The 23,754-nt window shown below is 38.8% G+C and overlaps 1 protein-coding gene across 2 annotated transcripts in view; it reads left to right on the top strand.

The window, feature by feature from the left end:
* POU6F2 (POU class 6 homeobox 2) overlaps positions 1-23,754 on the top strand; it is a 412,986-nt gene that overhangs the window by 76,831 nt on the left and 312,401 nt on the right. The window contains exon 2 of one of the 2 annotated variants that reach the window (XM_036493686.2): positions 5,390-5,561. In XM_036493686.2, coding sequence (XP_036349579.2) covers positions 5,390-5,561 — 172 coding nt within the window. Of the gene's footprint in view, positions 1-5,389; positions 5,562-23,754 lie in introns of those variants that run through there. The other variant, XM_004582361.2, reaches the window with a different exon arrangement.

Here is a 23,754-nt window from a genome sequence, read left to right as displayed (position 1 = left end):
TTCTGTTTTCTTAATTATCTGTTGCTTGGACTTCTTACCACTTCTCAGTGGGAGAAGCTAAATACAAAGTATGATGCTGTATTTGCATCTTAAATGAAAGGTTGATAATTTGTTTCTACCATTTTTTAAATTGTGTCATTTTAAGAGGGGTCAATCTTAGATATTCTTTAAAATGTAACCTTTCTATTGAGTTTTGGAATTAGGTTCCTCCTGGATCAACTGACCATACTCTGAGATTCACAACCTAATGGATTATTTCCTTCGTTTTTTGAAGCCAGCTTTATCTTGTTTACATTTTCTTCAGAGTGGTTCTGGTTGTGTATTCCATTGTTGATTTGCATGTATATCAGAAATACTGTGAATCTGTTCCAGTTCAGTTTCAGGGCTGTGGATTTTTTCATCGTGTGGCTGCCACCAGACAGGATGCTTTGCTGAGTTAATGATTTTGCTATCTTTAGTTTCTCTGATTACACAATGGGAATGATTATGCTTACAAAAACGTCATTGGTTAAATTATCAAAGGCTGTGAGCTCAATTAGATTTTTAAATATATTTTGTATTAATTTTAGTAGCCTAACAAAAGCCCAAGTGGAATGCTGCTTTTTAACCCTTTGTCCTTTTTCCACTCTTGAAATAAAGGTTTAGCAACAGAACAACATTGGAATATCTCTATTTATAGGTTATATTTAGGAATATCAAATTCATATGTGAGAGAATTTATTAGTACGTATTAAGACCTATGGAAACTCATGTTAACTACACATAAAAGAACTTTCAGGAATATCAAATAAAAGCTAGAATGTGAGACATGCTAGGCAGGTACATACTTATTAAGAATCATTAAAACTTACAGCTCTAATTTACAGGTAGTATAAACTGGCATACTCTAGATCTATTAGATAATGCTGAAATAAGGGATATAAGGAAAAGTCCTTTATGGTTTGATTATTTGGGGAAAATGCTGATTTACATCAGTTTCCTTCTGGCTGCACAGCTACACTGGCCCCTCTCTGCTGCATTTTCATGTGGGTATGACTCAGAACTTTTTAAACCATAGAATAGCTTCTGGTACAAGTGTTTTGTCAAATTTGGAAAATGCTACTTTATTCCAACCTTTTCATTTTACAGATGAGAAAACTGAGGCCAATTGTGTTTGAGTGGCTTGCTACATTTGTCTAAAGGGTGGGACTGAATGCAAGTGTGTAGGTATTGGCCACTGCCTGCTACCCTAGGAATACGTTATTGCCCCATAGGCTTCACCCAAGCAGTGCCAGCCATAGGAATACTTTGTTCTTAGGTTCTAGGGGAAGAAGACACTGCACATATCATGCTCTGGGAACTGGTCATCCTAGGCATACCTCAGGAGTTACTAAGTCTAAGTCTTGTTTTTTTCCACTACTTTGCAGTGTAATAAAACAGCAATCTTTGGAGACATGTGTCCTAAAGCTCAAAATGCAGCTTTATCACTTAGCTGTGTGTCTTTGAGCTAAATTGCTTTACCTCTCTGAGTCTCAGTTTCATTATCCATAAGATGAGCTTGCTATCTTGCATAGTTTGGGTCACATTAGATAAAGAGAGTGTCTAGAAAATTCATCCAATAAATGGGAGCTATCTTTTTGCTTTAACAATTCCTACCTGTAATAAACAAATAATTATCTTGTAGTTCAGCTCCTTGTTGCAGACTGTTCCTTATGGACCATGGTGAGCAGTTGGCTGATACTGCTCCTAGAAACTAATGTTTTTGACTCTCCTTTGTTCACTATTTGTCAGGTCTCCAATGACCTGTGTGAATGTCCTCTGGCGACACACGCCATATTCTGTCCTTGTACACATTGGTCCCTGTCCTCCATTCAATCAGGTACTTTCTTCTTCTATCAGGATTGATAAGCCAAGAGCAGGGACACCTCAGTTTCTTCTTCTGTACAGCTGACAATGTAAGATTTTCAAGTACAAAGGCTTAACCAACTCCATTTCTTCACCTGAACTGTTTGTATCCCTGTTGGCTGCTGCAGAGATCTTTGTACGGAGTGATGTTGCAATTCCCTTGGATTTCTGCAAGCACCCATATAGCAGGTTCGTGTTGGAAAATTCTTCCTTCACTCCAGCAGAAAGGATTTTACAGACTGCCACAGCACTTGGCAGTGAGAGAGCCACTTGGAAGCCGAGTGCTGCTTGAAAGAGGCAGTGCCCCCTCACTTATGAGACGTACACAGTGGTTACTGCTTGTGGCACATTTTCAAACGGACCCCCCAGTGGTCGCAGCTGTGATTAAAAGCTGTCTGTTCTCTGCCTCACTGGGGGTTTGCTGTTTAACCATGTCATGTACATATAGATATGGGTTACAGCTGCATCGTGGAAAACATAAACCGCACGAGTACCTGAATGACAAACTCTAGTCTTTTCTAATCTGGAGTCACAGAGGCACTAGTTGGGAACCTGGCCATGGATGAGAGACATAAAAGTAATTGAAGGAAGAGGACCTAATGGTCAGTGAATGTATACCATCTGCCAGTATCTGCTTTGTACACAGCAGCCGAGCATCTTGAAGATTTAAGTGCACTTGAACTTAGCAGCTGCATTTCAGCTCCTCTTCGTGATTCCGCATTCAGGCTGATGCTTCAGAAATAAGGCAAGAGCACAGTACGCTCTAAGTCTACTCAGATAAAAATTCTGTTCTTCTATATGTTTACAATTAACACTGCCTTGAAAATGCCCAAGTGAGGTGTGCAGCCACAGACACTGGATGCTTGGAAGGCCCAAGGCACACTCCTTCGTGAAAAGAGCATATTGGGATTTAAGCCTGGGGCTATTTCATGCCATGTGGTGGGTGTGTGAGGGTACTTCAGAAAGTTCGTGGACAGATGGAAGTCTAAGATACATTTATTTTGGGGCAAGTGTTTATTCATTTGTTTATTTTGAAATACATGCATAGTTTTTGTTTGGCTTTCATAGCACCTTGCCCATGAACTTTTTGAAGACACCTCCCACTTTTTAACTGCACAGTGTTTTCCCTCCCTATCCATTCCTACCCAACAGGGTCTGGGGAATTTGAACACATATTCTTTCTTGGTTATACAAAACAGCCATTTGTATGAATTTTAAGAATTTTGTGTGTATGTGTGTGTGTCCTCCTCTGCCTGCCTTTTCTCCTCACCCCAGCCTCAAGCTTCAAGTTACACCACATCCCCATGACCAAACCCAGTAGTTGACATGCTAATCTATCACCAGCAAATTGAGGCTGCCAATCTGGTGAATCGACCTCATTGATGACATTGATTATATTTCAAATATTTACAATATTGTAAGACAAGCCTAATTTATTTTCTGATAAGTTCAAGGGAGGTATCATTGTTTCAGAAGGAGCAAACAATAGAGAAGTGTTTGTGGTTGCTATCTGCAATAATCTGGTGTTGACAGAGAGTAGTATTTTATTTAGTAATTAACAGTGTGAAGGGGAGAGGAGCTGTCATGTTGGTTCTTAAGCTGGGGAATGTGATGAAAGATGATATCTACGATCTCATCCTTTCCACTTGTTTAGGATTGTCAGGATGAGAAATGTCAGCATTATGAAAGCCCGGCTCTGCGCTTGATATGATAAAACCCTTCAAAAGCCAGTCTTTCTCCCTCATCCCCCTCCTTTCTGGCTCTCTCTCTTTCTCTGCTCTTGCTTTTTTTATTTATCTTGTTTTGTTAGATGGCAGAAATATAATTCTTTTCTTTCTTCCTATTATAAGCCACCATTTTTGTTTTATTATATGTTTCACAACCCCTAATGCCCCACTGAAAATTACCTTGTTAAATGACAGTGTTTCAAAGCCATGAATCCTTTCCACCATTCCCTCAGAGGTTTGAAACAGTCAACAGACTGTAAAGAATAAATAATAAAAAAGTATTGATTATTTTGATGACTGTGAGATTCAATTAAGTATTAATTTTGCCCTCCAGTGGACCTATCAAGGTATTCAAAAGGGAGGATTCGGCTCAGCTAAATGCGTGCTGAGTGCTTCAGCCTTAAATAGGGAGAAAATGTGTTTACCTACAGTATTTGAAGAAAAGTGCATTGATGCACAGAGTCCAATATTTAAGTGCTGTGCAAATTAAGCCCTGGTGACAGTGACATTGTTTTCAGTGGTATGAGTATTGACTAAAGAAGTGCATTTGATGACAGCTTAAACTATTTGTATTGATTAACATTTTCATAGATTATCATGTGTCATATCAAATTCACTTTTCAGGCATGAATACATTAAAAAAAAAAGCTACAGGCAACCCGCAACCAATGTGATGATGGGACGGGGGCACGTTGCCCCACCTGCTCCCGTTCTGGTCACCTGTTTCCTGCTCGGGAACCACTTAGGCATGAACCTGACAATAAATACCTCCCAGCTCATGCCCAAGGGGTGCTTCTTGCTTTTTCCTTCTGTCTCTGCTATTTGTACAAAAACAATATTATGCATCTCAGCTTGCAAATGGAATAAAAGCCAACACTTGGACAATGTTTCTGATTCCCGACATGCCCTCATAAATGAGCTGGAGATAAAGTAGATCTAAATTACTGGGGGAAAAGTTGGCCTTTTTGGTTTTTTTTGGAGGTGATTTTTGCTTTTTTTCTAATGCTTTGGGTGTATGATGCTGTAGGTATCTGAATCAGAGGCCACAGTTTGTAAGTATTGCCCCAATTCCTTTTTTGTTTTTAATGTAAAGCCAGGTTTTTGTCTATTTTGTTGTGCTGTTAAAATGCTCCTTTGATTTGGGTTCAGCTTGGGTCCTGGTCCCCATTCTGGCACTAGGAAAAAGCCCACTCCTGAGGGTGCTAAGAGAATTTACATAAGAAATATCTGTTTTCTTTTTTCCTGAGGTCTCTTTGCTCTGCTCTTGGGATAGGGTTTAATTGCTTCTCCCCCTGGGAGAGGGCTGCTTAAAATAGCCTGCGGTTCCTCCGTAGGGTGCTTCTTTCTTTTTTACTATGTTACAGAAGTACAAGCCTAGCACTTTCTTTTTTTCCTTACTGTACTAAAGACAGAACAAGGTGTAAAAACACGCGCACAAAAGAACACCCTACAATTAAAGCTGTGCCGGTTAGGTGGCTTTCAAAGTTTTTTTTTTTTCCCTCCCCCGCCCTCCCGCCCCAAAGCCTCCTGAATCTCTCTCATGCTAGTTGCGCTTTAATAGGGTGGGGAGTAATGGAGAAGTCATCGGATCTGTAATAGCTCTTCACTTGACTGCAGCCAGCAATAACAGCGGGAGCAGCCAGAGATAAGAGGAGTGAGGGAGTGAGAGTGTATGTGTGAGTGTGCGTGGATGTGTAGAAGAGGGAGAGAGCGAGAGAGGACACGCACCCTAAAGCTGCCACTTTGTTTTCCTCCCCTTCACTCTTTCCCCATCCTAGGATCCAATGATAGCTGGACAAGTCAGTAAGCCCTTGCTGTCAGTGCGCAGTGAAATGAATGCGGAGTTGAGAGGTGAGGACAAGGCTTCTACTTCAGACAGCGAGCTGAATGAGCCCCTGCTTGCGCCTGTGGAATCAAATGACGGCGAGGACACTCCCAGCAAGCTCTTCGGTAAGTCTGTCTAGGTATTTCATTTCAGTCTTCCCATGTTGTCCGGAAGAACAGTCCTACCCCCACCCCACAACCTATCTCCCCCCTTTTTTTTCTGGCCCTCATCCCCTTGTTGTTCATTCAATGTTGTTGCTAAGTACTAAACAAAAACTGCACATCTTGGAGGTGCTAAGCCGCAAAAGCGGTTTCCAGCTGCCTGGGAGGGTGTCCTCCAAACTTTTAGCGAGAAGGAACTTCCTCGTTGCCCATTTTGACTTGTTAAAAGCTTGTGGACGTCCCCAAGCTGAGAATGATTTCCAAAACAAAAAGAAAAAAGAAAATGGTAATAATAATAAGAAAATCAGTTTCATTGTGAGAATTGGTTAACATTTATTGAATAAATATCGACTCGGTTTCGGGTTGCTTCTCAGCCTTTTGTTAAAGGAAAGGAGAGTAAGGGGTTATTATCTGTAGTCAAAAGACGGGAGAGGGGAGCTGAGAAATGTCAATACAGGTCGCGCCGTGCCAGGTAAACAAAGGTGGCTACGTGGATGACTCACAGAAATAACATACTGTCATCACAATCAGACTGAATCCGTCTTGTTTTAAAAGGGTGATGAGGAGAGAAAATAGGTCCTGGGCAGCACTCCCCTAGACTTCTCCCATTTGATGCTGTGCGCGTAGCCTTGTGCTAAATGTGGAGGCAGGAAGGGACCTTTCAGGAATCTTTGTTTCGTACACAAAACAAGAACAGGCAGAGTGCCACTCCAGCAAAGACATCTGTCATTCAAACAGATGACACTCTGTAAGCTAACTCCAACAACTGTGATCTCTAATCAGAAAGGGGAGAGGGGCGTTGAGGCGCGTGCCTGAGGGAGAGATGTTGATGGATGTGTCTGCTGGAGAAGCACTTTCTGGGTCAGAGTGACGTGAAGTTTCCAGAGCGAGCAGTTGCTTCTGAAACACTTGCTTTTAATTATTTTCAAGTGTCTGTGTGTCTGTGTGCAGACGCTAACCCGACATGTTGTGTATATCCGGCAGAGAACTGCTTGACTTCAGGAGGTTTAAAAATTGAAAGTCATGTGCGTGAACTTCAAAGCATCATTACCGGGACCACTTTGTTAAGAGCTGCGTTAATTGAGTTTGAAACATGGGCCACTTCGTTGTATTTTCTTAGCCTGTGGGAAGAAAACGGCCTTGGTGTCTTGGCAGCTCCAGGCCCCCTTCAAAAGGGGGCCTTTCCCCTCTTTTGAAAGGCAATCTTGGTCAGATATTGGAGGATGTTGCAGAGAAACTTGACTTTACAGATTTTTCTCTTTGTAACATACTGGTGCGGACTTAAGGATGTAATAGCTTCCAATTTCAAGAAATCCTGTGATATTACCCTTTATTTGAAAAATAATTCAACCCTTGACATAACATTTTCAAACCTGGGCTTTACAGCTTTAGAATTTGTACTCTAAAAGGAGTAATTTTTTGTAGTCTAAGTTTTTAATCCAGGCAGGATTTCATTTCATTTTAGAGGGTTAGTGAGAGAAGTCAGACAAAATTATGAATTCCAGGCAAGCTAAAGCTAGGTACCTCTCTCTGGTATTGAGTATGTGAAGGAAGCATTTGGACTTACTTAAAAAATAATCATGAGTTCAGTATAGTAGCAGATAAGAAATTACTTTTTTGTAAAATTTGTATATATGTATTTTTTAAAGAATAAAATGTCTTATGGGCTTAAAGTTACAGCTCCAAATTGCTGTCTTACAAGTTAGCTGACAAAACTGATTAATTTTAGCTTCTTAGTACACATTTTGATTTCCCACTGTTGGAAAATGTGATAGATTGGCTATGCTACCTCTTAGTAATTTGCATGTATAGAGAAGTAAGCTTCAAACAAAATCCAAGGGTGTCAGATTTGAATTAAAAGTTTACTGAAAAATAGATATCAAGTAGAATCTTTATTGGGTATCATATACAAAGGAATCATCATTGAAATAAAAATTCTTAGTGGATTTTAGAAGATTTTCATTTTTATTTTCTCAATTTCTGAATTTGTGAGAATGAACTTGGGGAAAATCTATGTTCTTATCTTCTGTCTGTCTTGTATGTATTACTTTATTGTCACATTGATTTCTAAAATATTCCAAAAAGATGTTCTTTCCTAGACTTTAATTAGGTAAAGAGGAAATAAGTTAACCATTTTAAAAATTTTGAGAAAGGATTGGAAATAATGTGAAACAGTGGAAAACACACTAGAAGCAAAGTGTGTTTTTGCAAGGTTTTTGCAAGATTTCCTTAGGTATTGATTCTAATAAACCTTCACTTTTTAATACTGTGAAAACTGAGCCTTAGGAATTCTAATTTATGTAGCTTGAAGTTTTAGTAAACTTCCTAGAATAATTCTCTGCCAGACTGTTGAGCAACTTTGCAGATACAATTCAAGCAGCCACTATTTTCTTGAGCACACAGACATTCACGTCTCTGTTTCTTTCTTTTTTTTTAATTAGTTCTGATTAGACTCTATTTGATAAGAATTGCTTTCTTCTTGAGTCATTGAGAGCATGCATGGTTTTCTTTAAACAATGATTTGATAAGACACTTGTTTCCTTAAACTGCCATTCTTATGGGTTTATAACGAGTATTAATACCATGGGAAGACGAAGACAGACCAGGTGCATTTTGGTATGTCTAGATTCCTGGAAAGACACTACCCAACAACATGAAAGAAGGGCTCAGTCTTTCATTGCATCTGGAATTCCGGAATAAATGGATTTTTTTGAGGCTTAGTCCCCCACCTGTGTCTCCTTCACATTAGCAGTCTGTTTTCTCTCGCAGTATGGCACCTTCAGCCCAAAACCACAGAGGAAAGGTTGATGCCTATGTCCTCTATGGACAAACAAAGGAAATTCCAGAGACTGTTGGGCTTTTCATGCCTTTCCTTAAATTGCACCTCTACACTTAACAGCTTCCAAAGGGAAACATACTGTGTAAAATGTTTCTGTGCTTGGAGAAGCTCAGAGTGCCTGAAAGAAGGGAAATCATATGCCAGTCTAAGTAGAAAGTTCAGAAAAGGGCCCTTGTGTTCCATAAAGTAATTACACCAGTGGCAACATTTTGCTTAACTTGAAAAGCCATGGAAACTTAAGTACACTTAGGAGACATGAATCCACATTTCATTGGGAAACATGTGGTTAGGTGGTTTTCTGTGATGTCCTTAAGTTGTACATTATTTATTTGTGCACAGCCTGTAGAGTTTGTTTCTCCTTTTCTTGTTCATGACTGTATTATGCTAAGCTCTGAGACATAAGAAACCTTGTGGTCTCAAGGAAATCAGTGCTGTGTCTCCTGGTACTCTAGTGGCATGATCAAATAAGTGCTGCCACCCGGAACTGCTCCTGTAGTGTGTGACTAAGGAAGTGTATATTGGCAGCCATTCTCAAAACTGGTCCGTGACAGTGTCAATGGGAAGAGGTTGCTGTGTTTTCGCTGGTGACATTTATAACTCTTGTGACAACGGGGTGCTTCACTTTTAGCTATGCCCATCAAGAATTCAGTGTTCCACATTCAGTCAGGTTAGATGCTAAAATTCAAATGGTAGCATCAACAACTTGGTCAGTAAAATGGCTTCAGAAGGCTAAAAGTAATATATATCCCTGGAAAAATATCTGCAAGAAGTGAGACCTCATAAAACATGACCTGAATATTTCCTCCTGAATATATCTGAGGATTGAAAGATGATTAACAGTGTTTCTCCTGGGAAAATTTTTATTGTTTCGAGTAAAGCCTCCTGATTGCTTTACGTCCCAACTACCTCGGGGTCACTGTCTCAGCCTTGGGGGTCTTGCTGCTCGGGTCTGTCGCACTGTACATGCATTGGGCACACAGCTCAGAGCCTTGAGTGGAGGTGCAAGCATGGAGATATTCTAAACATCGTGCCTGAAACACATACTATTTTGTACTTAGCTTGTCTCTGTATGTTTTTCTTAGTCAAAAGAAATTGGGTGTGATGGTACTTGTATGAGTGTGTATTTCCCACATCTTTATCTGTGAATGGATAGAAAAGAATTGAGAGCTGAACCCGTGAATTCTCTCTTTTGGAAAATACGTCATGTATTGCGTTTCTCTTCTGTTTTGTAATCTTTCTCACAGAAACATGCATTAGGAGATTTTTGTTTTCAAGTTGCCATCCAGTTAGACTTGATTAGAATTCATGGTGGTAGAATCATTTTTAATGGCACCAGGATAAAGGGCTGAATTGTCTGTCACCCCTTGAGACAGTGGTCTCTGCAGGTCAGCATGGAGGTCATGGCGGGGCATTGTGGAGACCACGTAGGGGTGAGGCCGCCGCTTGTGCTAAGTGGAGGCCTTCATTATGGGATCGCTGTCTGCCTTACGTAATTCAAATGTCTTTCTCAAGGCTTGAATACCTTGTGTCTTCATAATAGTCTGATATAATATGCTTGGAGCCAGTAATCAATGCAGGAAATTCAAACGCAAGAGGGATTTCACTGGGGGGGGGGGGAGGTGGGGGAATGAGGAAAACTCTCAAGAGAAATACAACCACTGAAAAAATATGAATCGGGCTTATATGTTTCTAAAAGTTTGTGTTTTAGCTTTTGAAAGCTTGTACTCATTTTCACTGAAGAAAATGTGTTTTGCGGGGGAAATATTTAAAATGGCATTTAAAGAATCAACTAAATGATTTAAGTAATAGGTTCTGTGTGGAAGCAGTTATTTAGAAGGGATCAGGAGAAACCTGTATTTGTATAAATAAATGGGATGTGCTGTAAGGTATTTGTCAAAAATCAATTATGGTTTAATAGTCAAACAAGTCCCTTTCACACTGCTGTCTGACTACTTGAGGGGGAACATGCAAATCTAGATACACTTTACATGCTTAACAAAACTGAATGTACTAAAATATTTCTTGTAAAAATCAGTGAGTCTGTGCATCACTAGACAGATATAGTTTCAGGGATTTCCCACCCCAACCTGGAAAGCCATTGTAAAGCTGAATTGATAAATAAATCCACTTTCAGCAGCATTAATATGTAAGCTTTGAAATAAAACTAAATCCGAAGAGATAGGCACTGTGTTCCAACTTCCCACCTTCTTCCCTCCTCAAGCCATATTCTCTTCCAGAAGCCTCTTGGTTGAGAACACCAGGTAGTGACTGGGTCTCAGTGGGGACTTGCTTAATGTCTTCCTCGTCTCGTTGCCATATGTCTCAGTGGCTCAGGCCAGGTGCAGAACAAAGTTAAGGATTGCAGCGTCCAAGGATACAACATGAAGGTGCATTAGCAAATCAGAATAGTGGTTAGAACGTACATTTTCCCCCTTATTGATTCGTGTAATTCTTCTACTTGGTGATTAAGTGGTCCTATAAACCATTGGAGAAAAGACAAGATTTTAAAATCGAGTTGATCTTGGAACTGTTACTGCTCTAGAGGACCCTGCTCTCTTTTGAACATCCTTGATGTCTCTGACTTTAAAGGTGTAGGTGGCATTAGTGTTTTTGTGGCTCACCCAGGCCAGTTGATGTCATAATGAGCTTACAGGGGTGCCTTCCAGATCTGAGCTCCCAAGGATCAGCCTTAAGTAGATTGCCTTCTTTCCTAATTTTTGTCACTTCATTATGCTTTCCAAGAATTGGACAAGTGGGTGGTTTCAAACAGACTTGGCGTGTTTTCTTAGAAAGTAAACAGATAATTTGTGAGAGGACTGGTACTTTTCTTTGACTGCCTTGCTGATTTATGTTTGGGGATTAATAATACATCAGACAGTCACATTAAAAAGAAAGTAGATGTGAAGAGCAAGGGTGGTGAGTTCAGCTCTGCTCTTGGGCTGCCCCGGATTATTCAGCCCTTCCCACGGAATGCAGAGGCAATCACACGAGCGGGTACATTTGCCCAAATATGCATCTGGATCCATTTAACATGGGCCTTGATTTTGTTGAATGCTAAAGAAAAAGATAACCAAGTGTTTATACCAAACTGGCACCCTGTCAGGGGGCAATCTGTATAAAGTTTCCTGCTGTCAGGTTAATAAATTTTTAAAAAATATCCAAAGGCAGAGGGAGAGAGAAGCTCATAGTAACGTTGCCCTTCTCCAGCGGGTGGGTGTCTTTTTAATATCCAATGTGGCTCTGAGTTTTCTCGTGTGCTGTCTTCCTACATTCTGTAGTGTCTTGGGTGTTTTTGTTTGACTTTCTTTCATGCCATTTTAGTCTTCTATGTGTTTATCTTTTCAAGTTTCAGATATCTTCCAGAGAGAAGTGAGTGAGCATTTGTTTTAATTTTCACATAGCATTTTATAGTTAAACTTGTACTTTCCTGTGCTATGGTTCTGAATGAGGTGCTAAGTCTACCAACACTGGATTTGCCTTCAAGAGTATCTAAGTATTATATTTTTTAAAATTATTCAGCATGGAATAGTTAGGGTTGGGCAATGTGGGGACTTTATATGATGACTAGTTATTAAATATGTTGGATGGACGCTTAATTTTTAAAATTTAAATATCCCCATGCTGCAACTGTCCAAATCAGACTTCCTGAAAAGATGGAACAAACACGGACATGTTTCGTGATATCGCTTGTTCTACGCTGTGAGAGTTGGGAGTGCTCAAAAAGGAGCTAAGCTGCTTAGTGTGAATGGAGAGGTCAGAACAAAATAACGTCGAATCTCTTCTGGCATAAGAAATTTTATCATTCCCAGAAACAGTGAAGTGAACTTCAGTTTGTAAGCTGATTTTGTTTTTACACACCTAATTAAGATAAATAACTCCTGAGATCTTTTACTCAATTACCTGCTACTTTATAAATTCACAATGTGACATATGAAAGAGACTGTAAGAGAAAATCCAGGCTTAAGGCTTTCTTACAGACCCTTTTCTTTATGTGCATTTAAAGCCTTGTATATACCATGAAGTTCATAAATTTAAAAATGAGCCATGTGGAACAACATGTATACAGTGTAAGCCATTTTTTTTATTAGAGAATTGTACAGTTGTCAAACTATGCACAAATGTAAGGAATAAATAATAGGGTTACAGTTAAACTACATAGTATCGTAAGAGCTTCAAAGGTTTGCTGTATTGAAGAACACCTAAAACAGGATTCTACAACTAACTTGCATTCGTTAGATTAAAAATCGCCATAGTAAATAACCAAATTGAAACCTGTTGGCTTAGTATGAGAATGAGGGAGAAAATGAAAATAGTTGAGGACATTTATGTAGTGATGAGAGCCAGCATGAGTTGATTTTACCATTTAACAATTGTGTTCTCCCTGCTACATATTGTTTGGCATTAACAGCTTTCTTAGCACTTCCTCTTTAATTCTATAAAAGAATTTGTATTTTTCTGGATGGGTTTAGTTTCTAAGTACTTGTGTGACTTTAATTTCATCTTCCTAATTACAGGGGAAAAGACATAATTGTGATAGTTTGTATAAATCAGGGAATCCGTAGTGTTTTGTTTTTTTTTTTTTGTATTTTTTTGTTATACTTGGAGCATTGTTGGAGGGAATCCGTAGTTAAAGGTGAAAGTGCTTTAACATTAGAATATTTGTTTTCCATTTATCACTTACATACTTTATTTTTCTTCTCCCCTTATTTTCCTTCTCAGGCAGTATAAATGCACAGTGAATAAATGAGTTGTCTATGTAGAACATACACTTACACATCATTTTCCTCCTGATTTACTCCACTATTTTGAGCAAGGTTTAAATTATGCTAAATTTGTGGTGTTTGTTTTTTCTCTACTATAAGATTAATAATGGCTAACATTAACAAGCTTTCTTTTAAGTTCATGCTATCTTCACATTATTTAAGTGCACTTCTCCTTCAATTAATGTGTGTTGAAAAAAAACCATGCACAAAAATCTATCAAATTATTAGTTTGCCAATGAAGTGCAATTAATCATAGTATAGGATCATGATACAGTTGAAGAACTCTAGAATATGATAGTACCATAATATGGTCTGCAGGCTTCCCTGGGCCAGAGGCCTTGTTCCAGAACAGCTTCCATGAAGCTGTTCAATGAGCAGCAAGAGACAACAGCACTCTTCAGGATTTGTGTACTGTGATTAAAGGCAAAACAAAAACTGAAGAGTTTATGCACAATTAAGTATATGTGTCTTTGATACATGCTAACTTAACCAAGTTAGGGAAGACTCTTGCTACCTAAATATTGGTATATAAATATTGATCCATATGTGAGATGTACATCTATTACAATACATCATTTGTCCATTGTGAAGAGGAGTGCGTTTGTTTAAAAAGTGCAGTGTTTGTAGTTTAGTGCAATTTTCCTGTAACAGTGTTTTTTGTGTGCTGAGATACATATTTCTCTTTTCTCCCTTTCTCCCTTTCTCTCTCTGGGTACCTATCAAGGTGGAGTGGGTGGTTGGTGTGTAATACAGAAGTCACATTAGAAATATTTATCAATAAAATAGTATGGTGTAATTAAGCTCTTTGCTGTTCCTGGTAGCCACATATGTGATAATTTGTTAACATGAATATGCCCCGGTTTATTTTCACAAACTCATGGTTTGGGGCTACCTATTGCAGAAAAGGATCATCACTGTTGAAGTAGAAGAGAGGCTAAGGGATTAATTTGATTTAAAAATGCAAACATTTGAAGCTGTTTTTTTAAAAATGATGAAAACTTATTATTGCAGAGTGATTTTTTTTTTTTTTGCCAAAACTGAGGGTGGAAGAGCATAGAATATAAAATAGAAAAGCACCATTTTCTGTTTTGAAAAATGTATAGATGTGGAAGTTGTGGTGGGGAGTGAATTATACTTTATCAAAAATGGGCTTTTTCTTTTATTCCCTTTACCAAAATATTGCAAAATAAATAAAAGAAACCTGCATCTTGCAAAAGATGCATGAAAGAAATACACATACAGCAGAGGTTTTCATGGCCTGGCTTAATTAAATCTTATCTTGCACTCTTTTTCTATGAATGGATAATTTCCGTTATGTGGAAAAACTTTCACAAACTTTTGAAAACATGCATCAATGTTACAGTTAAGTTTGACTTTAGTCTTCAGCAATTTCTTAGGAAATGCTCAAGTTTTCAGGCAGGTTAGTACATTTCGCTGCTTTAGTTTAGGCTTCATATTGTTCATTACATTCTGCGTTTATCATTTCCTAACACACCTGTTGGAATCCACAAGAATCAGAAATGTGATAAAATTATGCATCAGGCTTTAAAAGGAATTAATATCTTCAGCTGCCTGTGGTTTGGAGATGTCTGATGGCACTGAGATGTTTGTACTAGCCTAGAATGGTGACTACATGTCTTGTCATCCGTAGTGTATCCATATGTTTTTATAATGACACAATAACCTGAACCCTGTAACAGTTTATGGTCCTTTGGAGAATTCTCATGGATTCTTAGAGTGACGGAGGTCTGAGAAAAGATCTTGAAAGCTTTCACAAAATCTGGCTGGGTGACAGCAAACGAGCATGACTGTGATTTAGCTGTTAAGAAATTCTATTGACTGCAAACATCATTAAACTTTTAAGTTAAAACAAAAACCCACAAAACATACGGCAGACATGAAGGATGTGGTGGTGGGGGGACTCTAAGGGGTGTTACAAATTAAAAGTACTCAGGAATCTGGTGTGAGACGGAAGACACAGCAAGCTCACTGTTGATCTTGAATGCCTAGTTAGAAATAGCACTTTGCTTATATACTGTTGTGAGAATTGCAGTGTACGTTGAAAAACTGTGTGCATGCACCTCCTTCATGGAATATGTCAGAACTGATTGTTCTTTTATTTTCCCTGGCTATTTTTAGTCAATGGCAAATAAAGAACTTGAATTTTGAATCTGGCACTGGTGAGATATAAAATCAGACACAGCAGGAAACAGCAATGATGAGGGCCTTGACATCACTGTGTGTGTGTGTGGCCATCCTGGGCCTCTTAACATTTGTAATACTGCTAATTTCTATGGGCTTTTTAAGATACACTTCCACATGAGCTCCCAAAACCCATAAAGTGTGGCATGTAAAGTAAATTGTTTGTCACTTGCCGACGACCTGCCATATTTATTGTCAGGAGAAATGGACATTAGTGGGAAAAGCAGTTGTTAAAGGCCAAACAATTTTTAAAGATGGCAAAGATGTGCGAGGGTTTTCCTTTTTCTAACAATGAGCCACCCCTTCAGACATCAAAAGACAAGATAATAAGACACTTCAAGCACAATTCAAGATTATATTCAACATCTAAAGGCTCATCTCTTGTCAGTTTGCATTTACTCTCTCAGGGCTGTGATGCTTCTATCATCTTGCTGTCAAGAGGAGTCTGGCAGAAGACGCGAGGGCTCTTATTTCACACACTTAGAGTTTTTTATCAAATAGCCTACACGCGTTCCGATTCAGCCAAAGTGGGGGGATAATTTGAAGAAGGTCATGCACAAGTACAAAAACCTCCTATTGATTTGTGTGATTAGAAGGCATTAAAATTGCACGTTTATGTTAGTTGCCGAAATGTTTCGTCAGTTTATTTGGTAATACGTTTTTGCAGTCTGTTGAAAAAGATGACTTAAAAAAAAAAAAAAACAGATGGCTGGAAGCTGAAATTGTTTTAATGTGGCCATGTTTGAACATTTAACAAGTGAACATAAAAATAATTGAATGCTTTTAGTTGAACAATATTTGAAATGAGCTTATTTAATAAAATACTTCATGCAGTGGAAAAGCAAAATAGCACAGCTATGCCTCTTAGGTGAAATAAATATATAAGTGACATTATTTTTTAAAACACTTTAAAAATTGATTTCATATATTTAATATATATAAAAGGTGATGACATTTTCAATATAAATTTAATTATGAGGCTATTTTACAGTGGTTATCAAAGCTTTTTAAACATTTTGAGCTCTTTGGAATTACATTGTCATTATATTTCTCATGTAATGCCATTCTTAGTATATATGCCCTTTTCCTGAGAGGGTACTAAAGAATAAATAAGGGTTATTATTATCATTCTCTGTCAAAATTCATCATATTTCCCCTTTCTCTCTGACAGTCACAAAGTCACACAAACAATTTTTTTTGGTGGTGGGGGCATATTTCTATAGAAATGAGAAGAACTATCTTTTTATCTCAAAATAAAACAATTGATGAAAATAAAACAATGATATCCTGGGATTGTTTCTATATTGAATCTTTGAAATTACTTTTCCTTGGAATTTTCATCAACCCTCTGTCTCCAGTTCTTATTTCTCTGCTTTACTGTGAAATATTTTGAAGCTGCTTTACCTGCCCTTGTGCCAATTTCAAGTATCATAACACAGGAGGTGTGTGTGTACCCAACTTGAGGATAGTGTGTGAAAGCCCATAATTTATCCTACTTGCTGTGTGACTCCATCTTGTACTCCAGTCTATGTATTCCTGGTGAAAGGGGAATTGACTCGTTCAACCACTCTGTTGAAGACCTTCATTGTAATGGGGACTCTGAGCACTTGGTGCAGAATATACGCTACACAGCCTTGACCACCTGGCTTTCCCTTTGAGGACACTGAGGATGCAACATGAAAAAGACATGTTTATCCAACTCCACACACCCAAGTTAGCCTGTGGGATTGATATGTTCCTTCATCATTTGATACCTCTGTAGGAATTTCTAATATTCATGATTCCACATTTTGCAAGTTGCTCGTTGACTAACATCTTTATCTCAACATTTTAGAAAAAAAACTGTTATCCCTCAAAGGAGGGGAAGAAGGCATTATTAAGGGCTCTGCGACAAGCTACATGCACACCATTCTCACCGGAGGACATGGTGCATATGGTGTGAAGCACAGATTCTGTTCTTCGAGTCATGTCCAAAGGGAAAACAAACTAGACTCAAACTGTCTCTCCTGCTTCCATTCTTCATGTCAGTATTTCCTTCTGATATGGAGAGGTTAAAGGCTCTGGAGTTGGGCTATTTGAAGTCTGGCCTGGCTCTGCCACTTATTCATTGGTTGGGTAAGGTCCACAGCATGTTGAATCTTCAGTATGCCCATCTCTGGATGAAGGATCTGTTGGTACTTAATTCATTTTTGTAAAAATAGGATTTCTCTTCCCTTCTCCCCAAGTCCCCACACCTCCCACTGGTAACCCCCGTATTATTACAGTAGTATAGTCCTTCATAAACAGTTGTAACTCAATCATTCTGCTCTTTAACTGTATTTTACATTGTAAGTTTGGACAATGGTAGAGAATCCATAATCCTATTGTCAAGATATGTTTAACAGTTTAATTGGGAGTCCATAATATGTATATTTTGTACATATTGTTCAGGGTGGGAAGAATCAAGGGTTGGGGAAAAGTGGATATGATCATTGTTTCCAAGTATTCTATTTCTTTTTCCTATAGCTAGGGGAAGGTGGAGATAAGGGGAGAAGCAATATCCAGACTTCCAACTGCCCCAGTACCCAGGGATAAGCATTAGATACCCAATATAGAGCCAGGAGCCTGATGTGATTAATGCTGAAATGTCGTTGATCTCATCAATCCAAGGATGAAAGAACACTTTCAATGTCCATTGGCTGACATAGTCTACCTTAGACTCTCCATTCGCTCAGATATTTCCTGTCATTATTGGGCGGGGTTGTTGTCTAATATATTCTGTTCTCCTTCTGCTATGTCTTCTGTAGGCCCCAATGCGCTGCCATGTCCTCTATGTGGATCTGGGCCAGCCATCCACTATTCTGTCTTTTCCATTTCTCACAGGTAGGCCCAAGGGCCTGGGCCAGGAGACCCAGACCCTACCAGATCCCCAGCTCCCATGGTTCTATGACTTGGAACCCATTGTGCAGATGGGGCCAAGGACCTGAGTCATGAGAACCAGGCCCCCCAGAACCACCTTCCCTGGGGTTCACAGACCCAGCACCCACCATACAAGTCAACCCAAGAACCTGGGTCAGGTGACCCAAACACCATTTGGAACCCCAGTCCCCAGAGCTCACAGGCGGTCTATCTTTTATTTGAAATTGGAGAGGCACACTGAATTGTATCTTCACATATGGATATGCTAGTCCCTATTACACAGTTACTATACATCCTGTTACATGATAAGCTATAAAACAAAGCAATAGGAAGAAAAGTAGGAAATGTGCAACGTGAAGCTAAATGGCATGCTACTGAATAACCAACGTGTTGCTAAAGAAATGAAAAACATTAAAAACCTCTTGAAGCAAATGATGCTACTGTATGACCTATGAGTCAGCAAAAAACATTAAGAAAAATCTCTGAGAAATGAAAGAAAAAATATCAAAACCCATGAAATGTAGCAAAAACAGTATTGAAAAAGCTATTGATCTTATATTTTGCATGAGAATTGCCTTTTATCAGAGAGCACATATTTGTCCTTTTGGGGTTCACTTATTTCACTGAGCATAATGGTCTCTAGCTCCATTTGGTTGCAAATGATAGAATTGCACATTCTCTTTAATGGATGAGTAGTATTCCATGGAATAGATGTACCACAGTTTCTTTTTCCATTCTGCTTTTGACAGGCATCCGAGTTGTCTCCATGTCTTTGCTATTGTAGATTGTGCTGCTATAAATACAGGATTACAGATACCTTTCTCGTATGCAGTTTTCATTTCCTTTGCATATTTTCCCAGAAGTGAGATAGCTGGGTCAAACAGCAGGTCAATGTTTAGTTGTCTTAGCACTCTCCATACTGACTTCCATAGTAGTTGTACTAGCCTACACTCCCAACAGTGAAGAAGGGTACCTTTCTTTCCACATCCATGCTAGCATGTGTTAGTAGAGCTCTGAATATAGGACAGTCTCACTGGAGTTAGGTGGAACCTCAGTGTGGTTTTCGTTTGTATTTCCCTGATAGCTAGGGAGTCTGAGCATTTTTCCATGTCTATTAGCCATTTGATTTTTTCTTTGGAAAGTGTCTGTTCTTATCCTTCATCCATTTCTTCATAGTACTGGTGGTTTTTGCAATTAAGTTTCTGAAACTCTGTAAATCCTGGATATTAGTCTGCTATTGGTTGTGTAGTGTAGAAAGATTTCTTTTCATTCTGTTGGTTGCTTCTTCACTTTGTGGATAATTTCCTCTACTATACAGAAGCTTCCTAGTTTGACATAGTCCCATTTGCTTTTTTTTGGTTTTGACTGACTGATTTTGACTGACTTTCAAAGAAGTCTTTGTCAATTCTGGTATCTTGAAGAGTGCTTCCTATGTTTTCTGCTAATAGCTTGATTGTTTTCCGGGTTCAGATTTAGGTCCTGAATCCATTTTTTTCTTATTTGTTTGTTTATTTATTTATTTATTTATTTATTTATTTATTTATTTATTATTTTAATTCATTAATTACATTGTATTATGTGACACAGTTTCATAGGTACTTGGATTCTCCCCACCCCTCCCCAAACCCTCCCACCATGGTGGATTCCTCCACCTTGCTGCATAACCGCAGTTCAAGTGAAGTTGAGATTCCCTCATTGCAAGCATATACCACACATAGAGTCCAGCATCTTATTGTCCAGTCAAGTTCAATGGCTTCTTAGGTATACCCTCTCTGGTCTGAAGACATAGCCAGCAGAGTACCATCCCGATCAATTAAAAGCTCCAACATACCATCAGCAAAAATTTACATCATTATGGAATTAATTGACATAGTAATGAGTAACCAATACGTTAAAAGTAAATGCAAGTTCTTAACCACCTTCTGTGACCATCTCATTGACATTTCAATTTTAGTTTATACACAACATATAACATACATAACATAACATGTTATACGTAACATCATATCATCTTAAATTAAGGCAAACATGTGGTATTTAACCTTTTGGGATTGGCTCATTTCCCTTAGCATTATGGTTTCCAGTTTGGCCCATTTGGCCACAAAGAACTGCATTTTGTTTTTTTTAATAGCTGAGTAGTATTCCATGGAGTAGATGAACCATAGCTTTCTTATCCAATCCTCTGTTGATGGGCATTTTGGCTGCTTCCATGTTTTTGCAATTACTGATTGTGCTGCTATGAACATAGGAGTGCATGTTGGTTTCTCATAAAACAAGTGTTCTGGATATATTCCTAGGAGTGCTATTGCTGGATCATATGGTATGTTGATTTTTGAGTTGTTTGAATGTTCTCCGTACTGATTTCCATAGAGGCTGTACCAGCCTGCAGCCCCACCAGCAGTGGAGTAGGGATCCCTTTTCCCCGCAACCTCGCCAACAAGTGTTGTTGGTGCTTTTATTCATGTGGGCCAGTCTTACTGGCGTTAGGTGGTACCTCATTGATGTTTTAATTTGGATTTCCCTTATTGCCAGGGAACTTGAGCATTTTTTCATATGTTTATTTGCCATTTGGGTTTGTTCCTTTGTGAAGTGTTTGCCCATTTCCCGTGCCCATTTCTTGAGTGGCTTGTTTGTTTTGGTGTTTTGGCTGTTTTGTAGTTCTTTGTATATTCTGGAAATTAGCCCTCTATCACCTATGTCGTGCGCAAAGATCTTCTCCCATTCTCTGGGCTGCTTTTTTACTTTATTGATTGTTTCTCTAGCTGTACAGAAGCTTCTTAGTTTGATGAGGTCCCATTTGTTTATTCTGGTCTTGATTTCTATTGCTTTTGGTGTCATTTTTAGAAAGTAGGGACCTACCCCTAAGTGTTCCAGTGTGTTTCCAACATTTTCTTCCAAAAGTTTGAAGGTTTCTGGATGTAGGTTTAGATCTTTATCCATTTAGATTTGATCTTGGTGTATGGTGAGAGATGTGGGTCTTTTTGTTTCTACAGGCTATCAACCAGTTGTCCCAACAGCATTTATTGAACAGACCTTCCCATTTGCCAGGATTATCGTTTGTCCTTTTGTCAAAGATTATTTGGCTGTATCTGTGTGGGTTCCCGTCTGGTGATTCTATTCTGCTCCTTTGATCTTCCTCTCTATCTTTGTGCCAGTACCAGGTGTTTTGATAACCACTGCCCTATAGTATGTCTAGAGGTCTGGAACTGTGATTCCCCCTGCTAATTTCCTGTTCTTCAGGATGGTTCTGGCTATTCGTGGTTTTTTGTGTTTCCAGATGAACCTTTGGATCATTGTTTCCAGTTCCGTGAAGAATGTATTTGGCAATTTGATTGGAATTGCGTTGAATGTATATATTGCCTTTGGCAATATAGACATTTTAATGATACTGATTTTACCTATCCAGGAGCATGGGATGTTACTCCATCTTTCGAGGTCTTGTTCAATTTCTTTTTTAAGTGGTTTGTAGTTTTCCTCAAATAAGTCTCCTACATTTTTGGTTAGGTTAATTCCCAGATACTTCATACTTTTCTCTGTTATTTTGAATGGTATTTTGCTGGTTAGATCTTTTTCCAACTTGGGGCTGTTTGCATACACTATGGCTGTTGATTTTTGTTCATTAATTTTGTACCCTGCCACTCCACCAAACTCTCGTATAAGTTCTAGGAGTCTCTGTGTTGAGCCTCTTGGCTCTTCTATATAAAGAATCGTGTCATCTGCGTATAGTGAAAGCTTGACTTCTTCATTTCCCATTTGGATTCCTTTGATTTCTTTGTCTTGTCTTATGGCCTCAGCAAGTACCTCTAGGACTTTGTTGAATAGCAGTGGAGAAAGTGGACATCCCTGTCTTGTTCCAGATCTCAGTGGGAAGGGTTCCAGTTTTTCTCCATTCAGTATGATGCTGGCGTTGGATTTTTCATATATTGCTTTGATTATGTTGTGGATTTTTCCATCTATGCCTACCTTGGTTAGGGTTTTTAGTAGGAAGTGGTGTTGGATTTTGTCGAAAGCTTTTTCTGTGTCTATTGATACTATCATGTGATTCTTGTTTTTCAGTTTTTGGATATGGTGTATCACATTTATGGATTTCCCAATGTTGAACCACCCCTGCATTCCAGGGATGAATCCTACTTGATCCGGATGAATGATCTGTCGGATGATTTTTTGAATTCTATTGGCTAGGATTTTGTTGAGTATCTTAGCATCAATGTTCATCAGAGAGATAGGTCTATAGTTTTGTTTCTCTGTATGATCTCTGTCCAGTTTTGGGATTAAGGTAATGTTGGCTTCATAGAATGAGTTTGGAAGGGTTGCTTCCTTTTCTATTGTTTTGAAGAGTTTGTAGAGGATTGGGGTTAGTTCTGTTCGGAATGTTTTGTAGAATTCTGTAGTGAAGCTGTCTGGGCCTGGGCTTTTCTTTGTTGGGAGATCTTTAATCACTGATTCGATCTCTGCTTCAGTTATGGGTTTGTTCAGGTTGTTTGTTGCCTCTGGGCTAAGTTTTGGCAAGTGGTAGAAGTCTAAGAACTTTTCCATTTCTTGGTGGTCTTCTGATTTGTTGGAGTACAGTGCTTTGTAGTAATTTCTAATTATGTTCTTAATAGTTGTAATGTCTGTTGTTATGTTGCCTTTGTCATCTTTGATGCTGTTAATTCTTGCTTTCTTTTGTTTTTTCTTTGTCAGTCGGGCCAGCAGGGTATCTATTTTATCTTTTCAAAAAACCAGCTTTTTGATTTATTGATTTTGTGTATGGTTTTTATCTCTATCTGGTTGATTTCCTCCCTTGTTTTGATGATTTCTTGTTTCCTGTTGTGTGTGGGGCTCATCTGCTGCTGCTTTTCCAATTCCTGGAGGTGTGTGGTTAGTTCCTGTATTTGGCACCTCTCTTGGGCCTTGACATGAGCTCCAACTGCGATAAATTTACCCCGTAGCACTGCTTTGGCCATGTCCCACAAGTTTTGGAATGTTGTGTCAGAGTTTTCATTGTTTTCCATAAATTTTTTGATCTCATCTTTAATTTCTTCCCTGACCCATTGTTCGTTTAATAGCATATTGTTCAACCTCCAAGAGTTTCTGTATTTCCTTGGGCATTTTGAATTGCTGATTTCCAGTTTCATTCCGTGGTGGTCTGAGAGGGTACATGGCATGATTCCTACCTTTTTGAAGTTATTTAGATTTGCTTTGTGTCCTATCATGTGGTCGATCCTGGAGAAGGTGCCATGCACTGCTGAAAAAAAATGTATAATCTGTGGTCTTAGGATAAAAAGTTCTATAGATGTCTACTAAGTCCAGTTGTTCTAATGTTTGTATAAGCTCTGTTGTTTCTTTGTTGAGTTTTTGTTTTGTTCTGTCTATAGTTGTTAGCAGAGTGTTAAGATCGCCCACTATTATTGTGTGTATATCTATGTCTCCCCTTAAGTCTGTAAGTAATTGCTTCACGTAGCTAGGTGCATTG

This window comes from Ochotona princeps, chromosome 20 (genome assembly GCF_030435755.1).
Source record: "Ochotona princeps isolate mOchPri1 chromosome 20, mOchPri1.hap1, whole genome shotgun sequence".
Taxonomy (NCBI): domain Eukaryota; kingdom Metazoa; phylum Chordata; class Mammalia; order Lagomorpha; family Ochotonidae; genus Ochotona; species Ochotona princeps.
The sequence above is the reverse complement of the archived record's forward strand: the minus strand, read 5'-3'. Positions and strand labels throughout refer to the sequence as shown.